Raw genomic sequence first — 17,970 nt, forward strand, 5'->3', positions numbered from 1 at the left:
TATGTTTCATTTGTAATGTGAGAAATATAAGAGAAGAATATTATTGAATTATTGTGTCTACATTATTACACCGAGACCCTATTTGTATACACTACATTCCAATCCTTTTTCAAGTAGGACACTGCATGACAATCCTTTTCCAAGTAGGGTTCTATATACTATTCCTGTTCCTACTTATATTCTAACATTCCCCCTCAAGTTGGTGCATACAAGTCATATGTACCAAGCTCGTTACAGATGTAATTAATACGAGGACCGTTTGAGAGATTTGCTGAAAATATCTGCAAGTTGATCACTGACTTTACAAATTTTGTAACAATATCTCCTAAGAGCATCTTTTCTCTAACAAAGTGAAAATCAATCTCAATGTGCTTAGTCTTCTCGTGATGAACTTGGGCAATCAGTGATAGGGACTCTTTGCCCATCTCATCACCAAGTGTTGTTTGATTCTCTGATCTCCTCATTAGGGGTTCAGATTTATCATAGAACTAAATCAAAAATCAGTGATGAACATTTGCAGAAATTGTACTGAACCGTCAGAAAAATCGAGAGGCGTCTGCCAAATCTCACTACAAAACTTACAAAGGTCACTAGATTAGGGTTTCGTCAATCTTAATCCAAAATTAAACTAATGGAAAGGCTCGCAAGGAGTGAGCTAACATATCATAAAAAATTGCTCGAAAAATTAGTTGGAACAAGCCTGGAATTGCTATAACAGTGCTGAAGCTGCCGGATAATTAGATTTGACTATTGAAAAGTGGTCAAAAGTTGAGAAAAATTGTATGGGATTATGGGTAGGGTCGGGATGATAGAGCGGTCCTATTAGAAAAGAGAAATTACTGCAAAATGGTCAAAAAGTGTCTCAGGACACATGGACAAATCTCACCAGAGGTTACGATCTTTCGGGCGGTGCTTGGAGACTCGTGGGAGGTCGATTCACAGCATTGGTTAGTGTTTGGTCGCGGGGAGACATCGAACCTCTGGGTGGTGTTGGTTTTCGCACATCACTGACGAAACATGAAGCTACGCAAATTAGAATCTGAGGAGTCACCACAAAGACACGGTACTACATCAATCAGATCCGAGGACTCACTGGAAAGACGCAGGGTACTACACAAGTAAGATATGAGAAAGTAGTTATCGAAAAGATGCACGATGCTACACAAATTAGATATGAGAAAGTAGTGACAGGAAATATACATAGTGCTATGCTAATTAGATATAAGAAAGTAGTGATCGAAAAGATACATCGTACTATGCAAATTAGATATGAGAAGGTAGTCACCAGAAAGATGTATAGCACAATGGCCCAACATTTGCTAAAATAATCATTGGCCAGACGGGCGGCTATATGAGTTCATTGAAAAGTTGGAAAAGACGGAGATTTCCTTCCTTCGGGATGCGGCGAACGAGACAGAGAAGTTTTAATTGGTATGTTGGGAGGTTGTCACATCTCTTAAAAAATGGGAGGATTAGGAGTTAAGGATTTAAAAGTCTTTAATAAAGCTTTATTGGGAAAATGTTGTGGAGGTTCGGGGTGGAGGTACGGCTTTATGAATGGGGTGATAGGTGATAAATATGGGATTAGGCATGGGGGATGGAGAGCTAGAGATATTGTTTTGTGTTTTGGGTTTGGCCTTTGGAGAAATATCATGAAGGGATGGGATTCTTTCATGGATAATATGTCTTTCAAAGTCTGTGATGGAAAGAGAATATTTTTTTAGGGCCATATCTATTGTGGGGATATAGTTTTGAAAGATGAGTTCCAGAGTTTGTTCAGAATATCTTGCCAAAGAGATTTGACTATTTAATAAATTAGGAGGTCAGAAGGTGGAGAGATTTTTTGGGATTTGAGATTTAGAAGGAATTTTCAAGATTGGGAAGTGAGTGAGTTCCAAAGATTGATAAACCTTATTCATAAGTAAGTCAATTTGTTGGATAATCCAGATGGGTGGCAGTGGGGTCTTGGAAGTAATAGAGTGTTCTCTATAAAATCTTTTCATGAGAAACTTTTGGTTAGGAAGAAGGTTGAGTTTCCATATAATGCAATTTGGGTTCAAAGTCAAGTTATCAGTGTCAAAAAATAAAAAATTGGGTTCAAAGTGTGTCAAGGAAGGTGTTTTTTTTCCACTTGGCTAGCCACTAGATGGGTGATTGTGATGATAGAAAATCTTAAAAAACAGAAAGTTATCTGTGTTAATTGGTGCTACATGTGCAAGGAGACAGGCGAGGATGTGGATCTCCCCTTCTATATTGAGGGCTTACCATGCGATTATGTTGGGATATGTTTTAGATGGTTTCACACTTCTTGGGTAATGCCAAGAATTGTGAAAGATTTGATGTTTCGTTGGAAAAGAGCGAGATAAGGTTGAGAAGACGAAGGGCTTGGAACATGGTTTCGATGGCGTTAATGTGGGTAGTTTGGAGAGAGAGAAATAAAAGAGCTTATGATGGTGTAGAGTTGAGTTTCATGCAATTGAGGAGTAACCTCCGCTCTCTTATTTTCTTTTGGTGTAATCAAAAAGTTCTTTCTTATCTAGAGGATTGGGTGGATTTTGTTGAGCTTCATATTTTGTGGAGTCTTGATCTTTTGGTGTAACCGTTATATACGATCGATTCTATGTTTAAAAAAGAGAATACTTTTACTTGATCAAAAAAGCAAAAACAAATAACCACCCGCCTACTGTGGAGGCTTTTTTGATTCTCTACCAAGAACGTTGAGACGCTGTACCATGTAAAGAATGAATCTTTTTTTTTTTTGACAATTGTAGTGTCCAGGCTAGCTTGCACGCACCTCGACTAATTCCACGAAATACTTGCCACCTCCTACCAGTTAAACCAACAATCGACTGCATATTTGTACGTGTAACGTAACGATATAAAGCCCCGTCGTGGACGACGCCACCGATAGCCGACACGATGAAATTTCAAAGATTACCCGGGCCTGTCGGCCAAGGCTATAAACTCGTTGAATACATCAGTGTAGCGCGCGTGCGGCCCAGAACATCTAAGGGCATCACAGATATCAGGCAACTCTGTCCATTAAGCTAGAACAAATGTGAAAAAATCCCCTAGTGTTTGTCTTAGTTGGGAATTGAACCTGAGACCTCATGCTGCTCAACCCAACTTCATTAAACCACTAGGCCACAGCCTTAGGTGCATGTAAAGAATGAATCTTGGGCCTAACTTAACCCAAAAGCTAGCTCTTGGGTGCATGTAAAGAATGAATCTTGGGCCTAACTTAACCCAAAAGCTAGCTCTTGGGGAAGGACTATCCAAGTCCACATAAGAAGACGAATTGCCAATTTCTTTTCCAATGTGGGACTCTTAACACTCCCCTACATGCTCATACCTTGTTAACTGGAGTGTGGACCATATAATATAGGGGCCCAACATCGGTGAACAAAGATTTGGGATGGCCCGACTCTGATACCATGTCATAAAAATATAAGAGAAAAATATTATTGAATCGTTGTATCTACATTATTACACTAAGACCCTATTTATAGACACGACATTCCAACCTTTTCCAAATAGGACACTATGATAAGGATCCTAATCGGGCAACTAGAATCGATATTGGAGACACGAAATTAAGCAACAAAATTAAAGGATTATTAAGAAATAAGAGATGAGAAGGGAAGAAAGAAAGACTTAATTGGACAAAAATTAAACCAAGGGAGATAGAGCTCAATCAAATGCCCGAGAAACCAAACTGAATCCACAATATGATAACTCGATGATCTATAAGTGAAGAAGATAACACAAACAATTCAGGAATCCACCTTAATCACTCTATCTAAGCTAACAATTGGAATTGCACCCAATTACTACCCTAACCTAGAGTAACTAAATATCAAGTCTATTCAAGACAATTCAATCATTCAAAATTTAAGTAAAGAAAATGGCTAAGACAACTATTTATAGTCATTGCCTTTACAAAAATAGCCCAAAAGTGACTATTTTACAAATAACCCACAAGGGACCTTCTTGATTGCCCAAATGACATCTTGATTGCCCATAACCTTGTGTATTTGTTTCTTCATGCATTCCTCCGGGTTTCAAGCTATCGTCCATATATGGAAGCCCCTTCTAATGTGCTCCAAGCTAACCGTCCTCGTATTATCCTCCCCTTCTTCAAAAGGATTCATCCTCGAATCCAAAGCTTGCAAACACATAAGAAGGACAAACAATCTAACATCCCTCATAGTATGAGGGTTAGCACAAGGGTTAGCAATAACAAACCTATCACCATTCCGCGCATTTAACATATGACTAAGCATCAAAATAAGCCACAAATGGGTCGTTTGGTAGAGTGTATTGGAAAATATAATGCATGCATTAGTTAATGTGTACTACTAGTACTTTATTTGGTACGTCTTTTTGCCTATGTATAACTAATACTTGCATTAGTTATACACTCTATTGTGTATTGAAGTATGTATTAGTAATACACTCCATTTCCTATGTATTAGTAATACAAAGACTTTAAACGCATGTATTAACTTGTTAAATGACCTTAATACCCCTCAATTTCCCTCAAAATATTTCACAATTTCTTTTCCCGCCATTTTAATTTGCAATAATGAATCTTCTCAAAACATTTCACAATTTCTTTTCCTACCATTTTAATTTATAACAATGAATAGTTGATTTAAATAACTGTAACATATTTCTGCTTTGCTTCGAGGGTCTTTTAAAAGATTAAAAATAAATTCTTGAGACTATTTCTTAATTTTACATCTTATATTTTGTTTTTGTTTCAACTATGTTAATCCGTTGGCGTAACATTTCATGCGCAAAGACAAAGGTCTTGCAATTAATCCTAAATCTCTATATACTAATTCAATAATACTAATTATGTTTGAGACGACAAAGAACTTTGTTGCAAAAAAAGTGTACAAAATCAAAAAATGGTAATTTTTGTAAACAAACACTTCTTTTATAGAAATTATGTAAGATATATTATTTCTTATTCATCAAACCAAACAATGTATAAGAAATAATACATGCATAACTAATACAAGCATATACATTCTGCATTGTTCTTATACACTTTACCAAATGACCCCTAATAGTTTGTAACCCAACAAGACAAGAGGTACTTGGCTACATACAAAACATTGACAAAGGGATGAATCAAAAAAACCATGGTGTTTAGGCAGCCACACATGTAAGTCCTCAATGGTTCTACATTTAAAAAAACACAAATCCCTTTTTATGTCAAGTAACACATGATAGCCCATATAGCTAAGTGTCATGTCATAAACAAGGTCATCCCAAATTAAGACTCCACCAAATGCACTAGCTATCTTCAAGAATGGGATTACTCCCAATTCATCACCGGGGTCAAATACAAAGGTATTTCCCACACAATTTGGCAAATATATCTCATTAAAACCCATAAGATCAAGTAATAACACCAATCAATAATCATATGCGAGAAAAGAAATATTACTACTATACTTATCACCATGCAAGCCAACCTCACTCATAACTTGCTTGTTATTTGGACCAAGCATTTCATCACCAATGCCATTATTCAAATAATTATTGGGGTCAAAGGGAAAGGAAATCCATAAACATGGGTCAAACATACACCTATTTTCCCCGTTGACACTTTCATTCTCTCACAACATACTTTACTCAAAGGCAAGAATATCATCATATGCAAACAAATAGTATAGGAAGGTGCCATACAAGTCAACTTCATCCCAGGTGTGCTTATGAATGGAAGATGATAACATTCTATTAATTAGATAACAAGATGCAAGGAGAAATAATGGAGAAAATATTATTGAATTGTGTGATACCATGTGAGAAATATTGGAGAAAATACTATTGAATTGTGTACTTACATAATTACATCTAGACCCTATTTATAGATGGTACATTATAATCCTTTTTTAGTAGGATTTTATATACTATTCCTATTCCTACTCATATTCTAACAGCAGAGATCCAGGCAAATCAGTCTCCATCTCGCACCTTTTATTTGCTCACTTTTAGCTTTTCTAGTGCAGAGGAAGCTCAAAGCCAGTATTTGAATATCACCCTTATGCTCTTTGAGGCTATGCCAAAACTCCACATTAACATGTCCAAAAACATCGCCTATCCGGATAATGTGGTTTCTAACTTGCAGGAGTTGGCTGAAATCATGTTTTGTAATATTGGTTCCTTCCGTGCTACTTACTTATGCCTTCCTGTAGGTGCTAGCCCCAAGGCTATTGAGATATGGAATGTGATATTGAAAAAAATTGAAAAAAGATTGGCATCGTGGCAGTAACAGTACTTTCTTTTGGAGGCAGAGTAACACCTATTAATAGTGTTTTAGACAGTATCCTCATGTATTTCATGTCCCTATGGCTGTGGTTCAGAAACACGTTGACAGGATCAAAAGGTCTCTTTTGGGGGAAAGGGAATAGTCCAACTCACAAATTTCACTTAGTCAAATGGCCCAAAGTCACCCTTAAAACTCTTGGTGGCCTAGGTGTTAAGGATCTAGCACTCCACAAGTAATGCACGTTAATGAAATGACTTTGGAGATATAACCAGGAAAATGTTGGTTTCTGGAAAGAAGAAGTGCAAGCGAAGCATGGTTTCACCAAACACTGGTGTACCAGAGTGGATGGAACCTCTCATGGTAGAGGGTTATGGAAGGGTACTCATGGGATGCCTTGTGTCTCAGCACATCTCTTCAGGCTGGAAATGGGGAGCATGTACTATTTTTGAAAGACAAATGGTTAGGTCTCAATCCTCTAAAGGATGACTACCCAAGATTGTTTTCACTAGCTATCAACCTAGACTCCACTATTGCTGAGAATAGGGAGGACAACTCATGGAATTTGATACTAAGAAGAAACCTAAATGACTGGAAACTGACGAGTTCCTACCGCTCCCCTTTTTTTTTCAAGCACTCCTTAATTGTCTGCCAAACAACCCAGTCAGCAGCCTTAGGTGGGACAGAATCATATGGCGCAGCAGCAGAAATGGGTCTTAGTCAGTCAAGGAAGGATATTTCTCTCTGAGCTCCAAGAAGAATTTGATTGATCAATGGCCTTGGAAGCTGATGACTGATGGGGAGGACTAAATTGCCACCAAAAGTAATTTGTTTCTCCTGGATCATTCTAAAGGGTGCAACTTTAACTCAGGACCACCAACCATCTTTCTAGGAGGAGATTTCAGCTTGCAAACAAATGCCAAATGTGTTATTGCAGCTCTGAATCAATCAACCACCCGTTCCTTCACTGTCCATTTGTAAGAGACATATGGAACATGTTCTTATCATCTTTTGGTCTTCATCGGGTCATGCCATGCAGGGCGAGAGGTTTGTGAGAGTTGGTGCTCATGGCCAGTTTTGGCCATCAAAAAGTTTTGGTCTGGTTCCTTGTATTTTTTGGTGTATATGGTTGGAAAGAAATCATAGATGCTTTGGTGGCACCACAACTACCAATCACACTCTCCAAGCCAAATATTTAGTTAATGTTTTTAGTTGGGACAGTCTCACCCTTGTAAGCAGTCTGGACTCCTTTATGAATTTTATCATCTCCTTAGTTCTTTGGTAGATTTTTGTCTCTTTTTGGGACTGATATTTCCATCTTTTGTAATGTGTGCATCTTCTTAATTTTTGTCAAGTTATCTCTCTTCTTAAAAAAAAAAAAATTAAAAGAATTTGAGTGGAAAGGAGGAAACTCCAACATAAGGGATGAATACTGATAGAACCTTTGAGGATACGTTGAATCTCCAAAGTGGTACAGCTTTGCATTAACTTCTTAACTGCTTCATGTTATTCTTTGATTTAAATGTGCATTGTTAGCTAGATTTCGCGATAAAGAAAATATGTACGTGGACATTGAATCATTTAGCTTTTTGTTTACTTGTTTATAGAGAATTTGCGGGTTGACTTGCATGTGACTATTTGATGATTGATTTAACATTCTCAGGTACTTGCAGACGTTCCAAGTTCTTTTAGGTTTGACATCTTAAAGGCTTTAATACAGAATAGCGAGTCTTCTTCTATGGTATGCGCTTCATCAGTTGCTAGAGAAGTTTACTGCTACATTAATTGTTCTTGGACTACACTTGCATGAACTTGTTCTTAGATATATTGTTTCATGCACAGATTGCAATCCTCTTAGATTGCGTCAGAAGGGAACTGCATGAGGAACATAGTAGAAGCATCTTGGTAACAAGTGGAGTCCCAGAGGCAAAGGTGAAATATTCAGAGTGTCTCTCTTTTTGGAGTGCCGGTGTTCTGGAATTAGTAGAGCTGGTTCTAAAGCCTCCAAATGGTGGTCCTCCATCCCTTCCTGAATACAGTGATGCAGTAATTGTCTCTCCTTTTTTAACTCGACAATGTGTGGCTTATATTAGCATCTGTCGTTTTTCATTAGACTTGCCTGGCTGGATTATGTCTACTTATTCTTCTTCTATAGAGTTCTATTTGAAACTTTTTGGATATAGAGAGAATGCAGTGTTACTTCTTCCCGTGCCATTAGCGAGAGTTGATCCATAAGCTAGCTTATTGTATGACTGCATCAAGAGAACTAGTTGCTACATAGTTTGAGGAGAATTGATTGCTACATAATGTGATGATTTCCTCTGTTCTTTTTTCACGTATCTGTCACATGACGGATCAGCTAATTGACAATAGGATTTGGCGCACTAATAAAAACCTTATTGAAGATATTTACTGTATGGTCATCCCTCTTCCACTTTTCCCTGAGCACCATGAGTGAAGTTGCATCCTAAAAAAACACTCTTTTGAAAACACTTCTGAGAAAAATACACTTAAAAACACTTTTACAAAGCTTGGCTAAACACTAATTGCTGCTCAAAAGTGTGTTTAAATTTATTGGCCAAACACATTATTTCTGAGCAGAAGTACTTTTCTAAAAAGCTTATTTTAAAATAAGTTGATTTGAGAAGTGATACAAGAATAATGGCCGCCTTAGCTTTCGACGACATCATTCAAAGTCACTATGTGAAGTATCAAGCTTTGGTCACTTGGAGGGCACGAGATCATACTTGGAGGGGACGTTTTGAGCCTACCTTTGATCAAACTCGAGTGTGGAAGATTGGTTGGAGCCTTGAAGACTTAAGGACTCTCGGGTTTGGACCACCTTTGTTGGTTCACGGTTTTGGTGCCTTTTATTAAGGGCATTTTGGTCACTTAGCCTTAAGGACATTTTGGACAGTTCATATTGTTTTCCAACACACCACGGCCACCCTTGGTCATTAAGGGTAGTGTAGTCTTTTTTGCCTTCTTTTGTAATAAACTATAAGTAGGATTTTTTTAGGTTTTCTCTCATTAGTTTATGAAAGATGAAAGATTGAAACATTAAAAATTCTCTCTCTTGAGAGTAGAACATTTATTCTTAGTTAGGGCTTGAAAAAGCTAGTATTGATCTTTGCTTGGAAACGGTGGATCTTGAGGTGAGTTAATTCCCTTGGCGGTCACCGTAAGAGTGTGGTTTTGATTATTACATTCATTAGGGATTTTTGAATTTAATACACTCTTTAGTTCTTAATCTTGTAATAATCTTGGTCTCACTATCTATCCTTTACTTTTGTTGTTGTTATCTTGTGTATTGGACTGTTTTGGGTCATTTATTGAATCCGAAACTTGTGTTATTGTTGTTGATATTGTTCATCACGTTTTATAGCTGTTTTGGTGTTGAAATACACCCTTGTATCTTGTATTCTTGTTGTTGGTAGCAAATCCGAGTGTGGTCTCCATCTTGATCCTCGAATCCTTAAGATTAGTGGACTGATTTGGAGTGTGTTTTTGTGCCTTCCGTTGTCTTTCTCGTATTATTTGGTATCAAAGCATGGCTAGATCTTGTTCCTACAAGATCAATCTTGGGCTTGCTTGTTAGAAAATTCAAAAAAAAAAAAAAAGTTGAAATCTGAAAATTCCAAAAAGAAGCAAATCTGTCCATTTTTGTGTCTTGGCCGAAATTATGTTCTTGTTGTGTCTTGGCCGAGATTTTTCTTGTTTTGAGTCTAGATCTAGGAGTCATTTTATTTGTTTTGTTGTTTCTAGTGTTAGCTTCTTCACCTCTAACACTAAAGAAGTCTAGATGTAGATTTGAGCTTTAATTGTTGATGTTGTTGTGAACCTAAACTTTGGCGGTGTGATTGTTGTTGGTATTGTTGTTGCGGATTCAAAACTTGGACGTGTGTTGTGTTGTTGGTTAACGGTTTGAATGTGTGTGGTGGTTATTGTGTTGTATTTTTAAGCTTGGAAAGGTATTGTTGATGTTTGGGGTGGTCCAACTTGAACCTTAGAACTTCAAGATTCAAAAAAAATGTGTTCTTGGTGTTCTTCACATCTTCACCTATAGTTGAAGAAAAAGTGGATGTTTGACTTTGGAAGTTGAAGAGAGTGTATTTTGTTAGTCTTGAAAGGCATATTTCCAAAATTTAAAACCTCTCAAGACTTTTACAACCAATTCCAACCACTCAAGGACTTTAACAACCACTTTTCCAACAACCTTCCATGATTTAAGGACCATGTCTTGAGGAGAAAAGTCAAGTCTTGCTTTATGAATTTGAAAGAGGATTTCAAGACCTGTTTTCTCTCCTTAACCAATTCCCACCAATTCCATATTACAATTGGACCAAAACTTGAATTAGAAAATAAAATTTGATAACAACCGCAACCAATACGTGGCTGCCACATCACATTTTTTACTGTTCACCGACAATTTTTAAGCTCAAATTTCAGATTTCTTAGTTTCATTTTATTGTTTCCTAGTTCCGTTTGTTGGTTCGAACACTAATTAACAAACTAGTAATCTCCTACTAGATTGTAAGTTAGTTGTAGAGTCTGTTTGTTTCGTGTCTTCATTATTTGTGTGCTTTTTCTTGTTTTTAACTCGTAGTAACTTCTTTGTTTCAAGTTCGTAAGTAAATTTTATTTTTGTATCTTGAGTCGATCAAACAAGAATCTATTCCGCCGCCAAGTAGAATTGACATCCTATTGACTACCGGAGTATAAGCTACTTTCAATATTCGCCGCTCCAATTGTGAGAATCACAAAGGTGAGTGTATACGAGTGTTAGTAAGAAGCTTTTACTACTATTCTTGTTTGTTCATTGTGTAGGTACAAAGGTAATATAAGGGGAACATGTCTTTGGTAGCCGGGGATTATTATGACTACAACATGGGAGATTATGATTGTAGTGAGGGGTTTTATGGCTACGAAGTTGAGGGAGATTGCGGAGGCTATGAAAATAGCCATGAACAAAACTTGGGCAAATTTGGGAGTTGCAGTTTTGAGGAGAAAATGAAGTGAATGAAGTGCCTAGTGCTTATGGTGAGTTTGGAGATGATGTAGGACCTCGTGAATGTTCTTATGATGACGTTGGGGCATGTGAGGAGTCTTACACTTCTCACTCCGAACCTAGATTTGGTGTTAGGTGTAACCCTTTCATTCGCAAAGCTTATGAGAGCTATGATGAGAGTGCATGTGAGGAGTGTGAAGATTCATAATCTTCACCTTGTAGTTCTTCTTATCAAGGTCAATATAGTGTGAATGGTTATACTAGTTCAAGTGGAGGTTGTCTAACGAGAAGAAGAGGGTTTGCATCTCCAAAACTGAGGGGTACTTGTGTGCATTATAATGTTGATCCGAGAAGGAGTATACACTCTAGAAAGGTGACCATTTGTGGGATACCGGGCTGCCTTATTGTGTTGAATGATAGGTACTATAAAAACTACATCCTTTCGTCCATGGTCAACTACTTGGGGTTGTTTCGAGAGCCTTTACTTGTTCCATACTCATTGGACGAGTTCAAGGTTACCGAGAGGGTAAAAATTGTCTTCTCCCAATATGAATACCATGAGGAGGTGTGGTGCGATGTTCTTCCCTTGCCCTACGGTCATGTATACTTAGGTGCCGATTGGTTTGCACGACATCAAGTTCCTAACGTGCAAAATTTGCCTAGTGTTGTAAGAGACCAATGGGGGAATCGCCTCATGACTTACTTGCTGCCCAAGCCACAAAGAGAAGTGTCTTCCTACTCCAATCAGAATTATTATGAGAGACAAAAGATTGAGAGGAGTAAAGGAGTGCAAGGTGGTAATCCGAGAGTGGAAAAAAGAGAGGTGTGGAGCGAAGTGAGGGGATTATTACCAAATCGTGCTAACATTGGTTGTCCTTCTATTTTTAAGGACATTTGTGTAGGTACCAACATGGCAAGCGAAGGCGAACAATGCCGAAAGGAAGTTGCTGCCCAAGCTTATGAAGGACCTTCACACCACGGCAAAGAAGAATCTACTCCAGAGATTCAAGGTAAAATAGCTAACTCTTACACTTTGGTGCATGAGAATGATATTCGTGTGGCTAGTAGCCCATTGAGTGTGAGTAGTAGCTTACTTATGAGGCAAATGATTCTTCATCTCTTGATGATGTACATGTTGTGAGTGTAGATACACTAGTTGATCCTATTGATGACCAAATTGACTCTTCTTGTAAGGTTAATTTATGTCCACCTAGTGTTGAAACCTATATGTTGAACGGAAGTACATCATCTTTTGTAATCGGTGTTGATCAACTTACTTGTGAAAATTGTCCACCACATGAGTATGTGTGTGATGTGATTAATAGAACTCAAGTGAGTGAAGTACTTGAAAATATTGGTCACCAAAATGGGTGTGAACCCGAGAGCCATTCTTGGGACAATCTTATGCTTGAAATCTCTTTGAAACATGATATTGATCTTTCAGAGAGTGATGAACGTGTTTGTTCCGAATCTGCTCGGGAAATAGATCATGCTCTCTTTAGGTATAATGTCTTGTTTGAAGATGATTTACACACTCCTAATGAACCTAGTGGTGAGAATGGTGGTATAGCTTTCCTTGAAGGCTATAGCCGATATGCTAACCCACTATGGTGTGACAACATTCCTCCTAAAGATGGAAATCTCTTTTTGAAAGATGAGAGTACTCTTAATGGTAAGAAATGTGTAGTCCTTCTTGAAAACCCGAGGGCAAAGGTGTCATTAACTCCTTGGGGTAATGTTCCTAAATGCGCATCCTTGTTTGACACACTTGTGCCTAAATTGCATGAATTCCAACTTGTGGATGCCAAGTTGTCTAGTTATTTGAAGGAAAGAATGTGTATGTGTTTAAATGCTTATTCTTCACTTGTGAATACCTTTGCACGTGCTTCTTTCCTATACTACCTCTTTGCCTATGATGACGTCCATGCTAGTTTTGGATTTATTTAATGTCCAGATAGGAAGTTTGTTGGTCTGTCCATGTGTGTGCGTGATAATGCTATATGGATTTTATGGGTTTTAGAACCAATCGAAACCCCTTGGTGTGGTATTTTGACGAGATAAAGAAGCAATGGTGTCTTATAGCTCATAAGATGAAGGAAGTTCTACCTTGTGGATTATTTGATTCCATTAGGACCTATGTAGTTTCTTTATCTCTTGGTGATTCCTGTAACCAAATCCTTTGTGCACCTTTTATTGAGTTTTTAATATTTAATTTAAAGGATCCTTGGTTATATTGCAAATATGTGCAACCTTGGCATGTTGAGATGATTTGTTGTGCTAACCCTAACTCTCATGCCATGAGGAGTTTGTATTTGTTTGCCCTCTCTTCAGTTTTGCAAGATTTGGATTCGAGGTCGAATCCATTTCGAAAAGGGGAGGATGATACAAGAATAATGGGCCTTAGCTTTCGACGACATCATTCAAAGTCACTATGTGAAGAATCAACTTTGGTCGCATGGAGGGCACGGGATCATACTTGGAGGGGACGTTTTGAGCCTACCTTTGATCAAACCCGAGTATGGAAGATTGCTTGGAGCCTTGAAGACTTAAGTCTCGGATTTGGACCACCTTTGTTGGTTCACGGTTTTGGTGCCCTTTATTAAGGGCATTTTGGACAGTTCATAGTGTTTTCCAACACACCAAGGCCACCCTTGGTCATTAAGGGTAGTGTAGTCTTTTTTGCCTTCTTTTGTAATAAACTATAAGTACGATTTTTTTAGGTCTTCTCTCATTAGTTTATGAAAGATGAAAGATTGAAATATTAAAAATTCTCTCTCTTGAGAGTAGAACATTTAGTCTTAGTTAGGGGCTGGAAAAGCTAGTATTGATCTTTGCTTGGAAACGATGGATCTTGAGGTGAGTTAATTCCCTTGGCGGTCACCGTAAGAGTGTGGTTTTGATTATTACATTCATTAGGGATTTTTGAGTTTAATACACTCTTTAGTTCTTAATCTTGTAATAATCTTGGTCTCACTATCTATCCTTTACTTTTGTTGTTGTTATCTTGTGTATTGGACTGTTTTGGGTCATTTATTGAATCCGAAACTTGTGTTATTGTTGTTGATATTGTTCATCACGTTTTATAGCTGTTTTGGTGTTGAAATACACCCTTGTATCTTGTATTTTTGTTGTTGGAAGCGAATCCGAGTGTGGTCTCCATCTTGGTCCTCGAATCCTTAAGATTAGTGGACTGATTTGGAGTGTGTTTTGTGCCTTCCGTTGTCTTGTATTTTGTGCCTTCCGTTGTCTTTCTCGTATCAAGAAGCTTGGCCAAACAGGCTTCAAGTCTCTCATGTTGTTGCAATATACTTCATCAAATCTTTAGACAAGTGAAAAACATTCAAGTTTGAATCAACTCTTCTTGCGCGCCTTCAATTATCAACTCCAAGACATGCATTAAATGCAAAGTGAAACAAAAACTGGTTCACCACAATTGTCAACTTGTGTTAGCTCCTGAAGCATTATACATATATAGAAGCGTGAAGAAGCAGACACCTCTTCGTCGACGTGCTTGCTTCCTCCTTAATTTTACTATATCACCCCTAATTAATTATTATGTCATTTACGTATTAAAAAATTAATTATATTTAATAAAAAATAAAATAAATATTTATGACATGTCTGCTTTAGCTGTTTCAACCATAATTTTACTATTTTGCCTTAATTAATTATTATAAGTCATCTAAGTATTAAAAAATTAATAATATTTAATTAAAAATAGATATAAAATGACAAATTCTCTTAATGTTTTAAATTTACTTGACACCTTATATGAGGTCCACTTAAATTTTTTCACAAGTTTTATAGCAATTTGTTGTATCACTTTAATTAGTTATTATGAGTCATTTAAGACATGTCTGCTTCGCTACTTCAATCGTGATATTTGATTGACTTTTACGTATTCGAAAATTAATCATGTTTAGTTAAAAAAAAAAACCTTTATGATATGTCTGTTTCAACTACTTCAATAGTACTTTCATAATATCACCTCTAATTAATTATTATAAGTCATTTAAGTATTAAAAAATTAATATTAATAATATTTAATAAAAAAGGTAAAATAAATATAAAATGATAAGTTAATTCTTGATATTTTAAATTAACTTGACATATTATATGATGCCTAATTAAATTTTTTTCCTAAGTTTTATATCAATTTTGTTATATCACTTCTAATTAATTATTATGAGTCCTTTAAGATATGTCTGCTTCGCTACTTCAACGGTGATATTTGGTTGACTCTCAAAATTATATCAGTGGTACTTAAATTGGAACAAAAAAACAAAAAATAAATCATAATACTTAAAAATTTAAATTATTTTAAAATATAATTGGAATGCGACAAAAGTTTAGACAAGGAGAGTATTATAAATTACAATACCCAACAACGTAAAATAGTAAATTACAATGTCAAAAAAATATTATAAATTACAATAGCTAACAGCTTAAAATATCCAAAAATATATTAAAAATATAATTAATTATTTAAATTTTATTTAGGTCATATAAATTGAGACAAAAAAATAACATATATTGGGCCCGTGATAGCACAGGCCTTGGATATCTAGTTTGCTTAGAAGTACGGTAAGGACGCTGCCAGGATTTGAGGTCCGGTTAAAAGTTGTGTGATTTTTAATGCAAAGTGAAACAAAAAACAGTTCGCACACAATTGTCAGCTTGTGTTGGCTCCTAGAGCATTTGCTTAGAAGTATGAGAAGAATGTGCTGGATTTGAGGCCCAGCCAAAAGTGGCGTAATTTTGTCCAAAATGCATAACTAGGGCATATTGATAGTAGTATGTTGAGAAAGTACACGTTGAGTCCCTGGGGCTTTGATCTGATGGGTAGAGCGCATTGCATGATGTGTAGGTTACGCGCACGTCACGGATTCGAACCCTACCGTGGACAAAAGCTTGGTATTAGTATTAAGTGGATAAGAGTAGAGAGGTGGACTCATTATCCACTGAGTGTTGAACTGTGCACCAGCAGGCTCTCGTGGATTTCTCGGTTATAAAAAAAATACACTTTGAAGATTCTAAAAATTGTTACGTACATAATTTGTTCATAAGGAACAAGTATCGGAAAAGTTTAGTTTTGCCTGAAATTCTTGGCTGTGTTTTGTCAAGATAAATTTCTTCTGGTGTCTTTGAAATTGGTGATGATTTCAAGGGTAGTGTTTAATCAGTGTAAATTTTTTTCTGTTGTCTTTGACGTTGATATTGATTTCAAGGCCCGAGGGTGTCACCTCTAAAGTTATTGTTACTATGCTGCTCTGTTAAGAAGTCGCTATCTTTTTTCGAGAACCGCCTAACGGGATACTGCCACATCCCACCAGCAGCAAGTACCAGTACCATCAGTACCAGGTAACTCTGTCTACCAAGACTAGAATAGATGGAAAGAAATCACCTAGTGTTTGTCTTTGTTGGGAATTGAACCTGAGACCTCATGGTACTCAACCCACTTCATTGAACCACTAAGCCACACCATTGGGTGCTAGTTTTTGTTCTATTTCTTTTTTCTCTAGTCTGTACATTGTTTCTTATCTGGTGAAAACAATGAGGGTGATGGCTCTTTTCTTCTATGAGTAGGATTAATGCCTATTCTTGGTTGATCTCGAGTGTAAGTTTATCAATTAGTGATTTTCCCTTCAAAGGTTGATCATACTCCTGCGATACACTCATATCATACTAAATTGAGAATTATGAAGGGACTTCTTTCTGCGTTTTTTAACCACTTACATTGATTAAATTACACATTTTTTTACTGTATTTCTCTACAGGTTCTATCAGCTCTCAATCTATATCGGTTCGTCGTGATCAGAGAATCAACAGGTAAGTGTAGTCTAATTATGAAAGAAAATATCTGTTTGGGATTATATGTGAGTGTCTTTTATGGTTGCTTCTGCGTGAGATTTGGTTCTTACCTTTCCATTTGATCTTTGATTAGAACAATACTCTGGTACTCCTATTTGTGGCTTCTCTATAATTAGCTAATTTAGTAAACATACTCCATCCATTCAATGTGTTGATATTTGATGGGATATGAAGCTTAAAATGTTAATTTGACTTATGTATTATATTAGTGGCAGTAAGTTGAAAATATCTAGTAATGGTTGAAAAATTAATCTAACAAAGAGAACATCATACAAAAACTTCAGATTAAATAAATTGAATGAATTCGAATTCCAAAAAACTTTTGAAGATTATATATATTAACATTAACAAATGATGTCGAACATCTTTTTTTTTTTTTTTTGGTAATAACGATTAGTCTTATATTAAGCAAAAAGTACGTGGGTATTCGATGTTGTCCCCGAAGAGTACAAAAGTTTAGCATTTGAAGCCAAGTTATTGATGACATTTTAAGTGTTCCTACTACTAATATTAGCTGCTCATGGTTGGTTACAGTTGGAACTATCTTGTCGGTCAGGTAATACCGTATCCACAGAGATTAGTCTTGCTGTGGTTGTACCTCCATGATCTGCTTGAAGATCTTTAACAAAAAAGGAGGTTGATCAATTATCTGGATGCTTCATTCAGTGGTTAACGTAAACGAGCTAGTTGGTCGGCAACTTTGATCTGCTCCCTGTACACATGATTGACTTCCGGATTGTTCAGCTTGTATAGGAGGTTACCTCCAGTCAGGACAGACATGTAACATATACAGCTTGTTAGTTGTATATGT

The 17,970-nt window shown here is 36.7% G+C and overlaps 1 protein-coding gene across 7 annotated transcripts in view; it reads left to right on the plus strand.

Annotated features, from left to right (window-relative positions):
• The window catches only part of LOC107838991 (aberrant root formation protein 4), a 104,061-nt gene that overhangs the window by 14,492 nt on the left and 71,599 nt on the right, over window positions 1-17,970 (plus strand). For 5 of the 7 annotated variants that reach the window (XR_001664952.2, XM_047394293.1, XM_016682310.2 and 2 more), the window contains exons 11-13: window positions 7,944-8,021; window positions 8,123-8,326; window positions 17,066-17,117. Coding sequence is in view for 4 of the 7 variants with exons in the window: in XM_047394293.1 (XP_047250249.1) it covers window positions 7,944-8,021; window positions 8,123-8,326; window positions 17,066-17,117 (334 nt within the window). In the remaining 3 variants the exon portion in view is untranslated. Of the gene's footprint in view, window positions 1-7,943; window positions 8,022-8,122; window positions 8,327-16,516; window positions 16,650-17,065; window positions 17,119-17,970 lie in introns of those variants that run through there. The other 2 variants (XR_007043443.1, XR_007043444.1) reach the window with 2 other exon arrangements.

This window comes from Capsicum annuum, chromosome 8 (genome assembly GCF_002878395.1).
Source record: "Capsicum annuum cultivar UCD-10X-F1 chromosome 8, UCD10Xv1.1, whole genome shotgun sequence".
NCBI classification, from domain to species: Eukaryota; Viridiplantae; Streptophyta; class Magnoliopsida; order Solanales; family Solanaceae; genus Capsicum; species Capsicum annuum.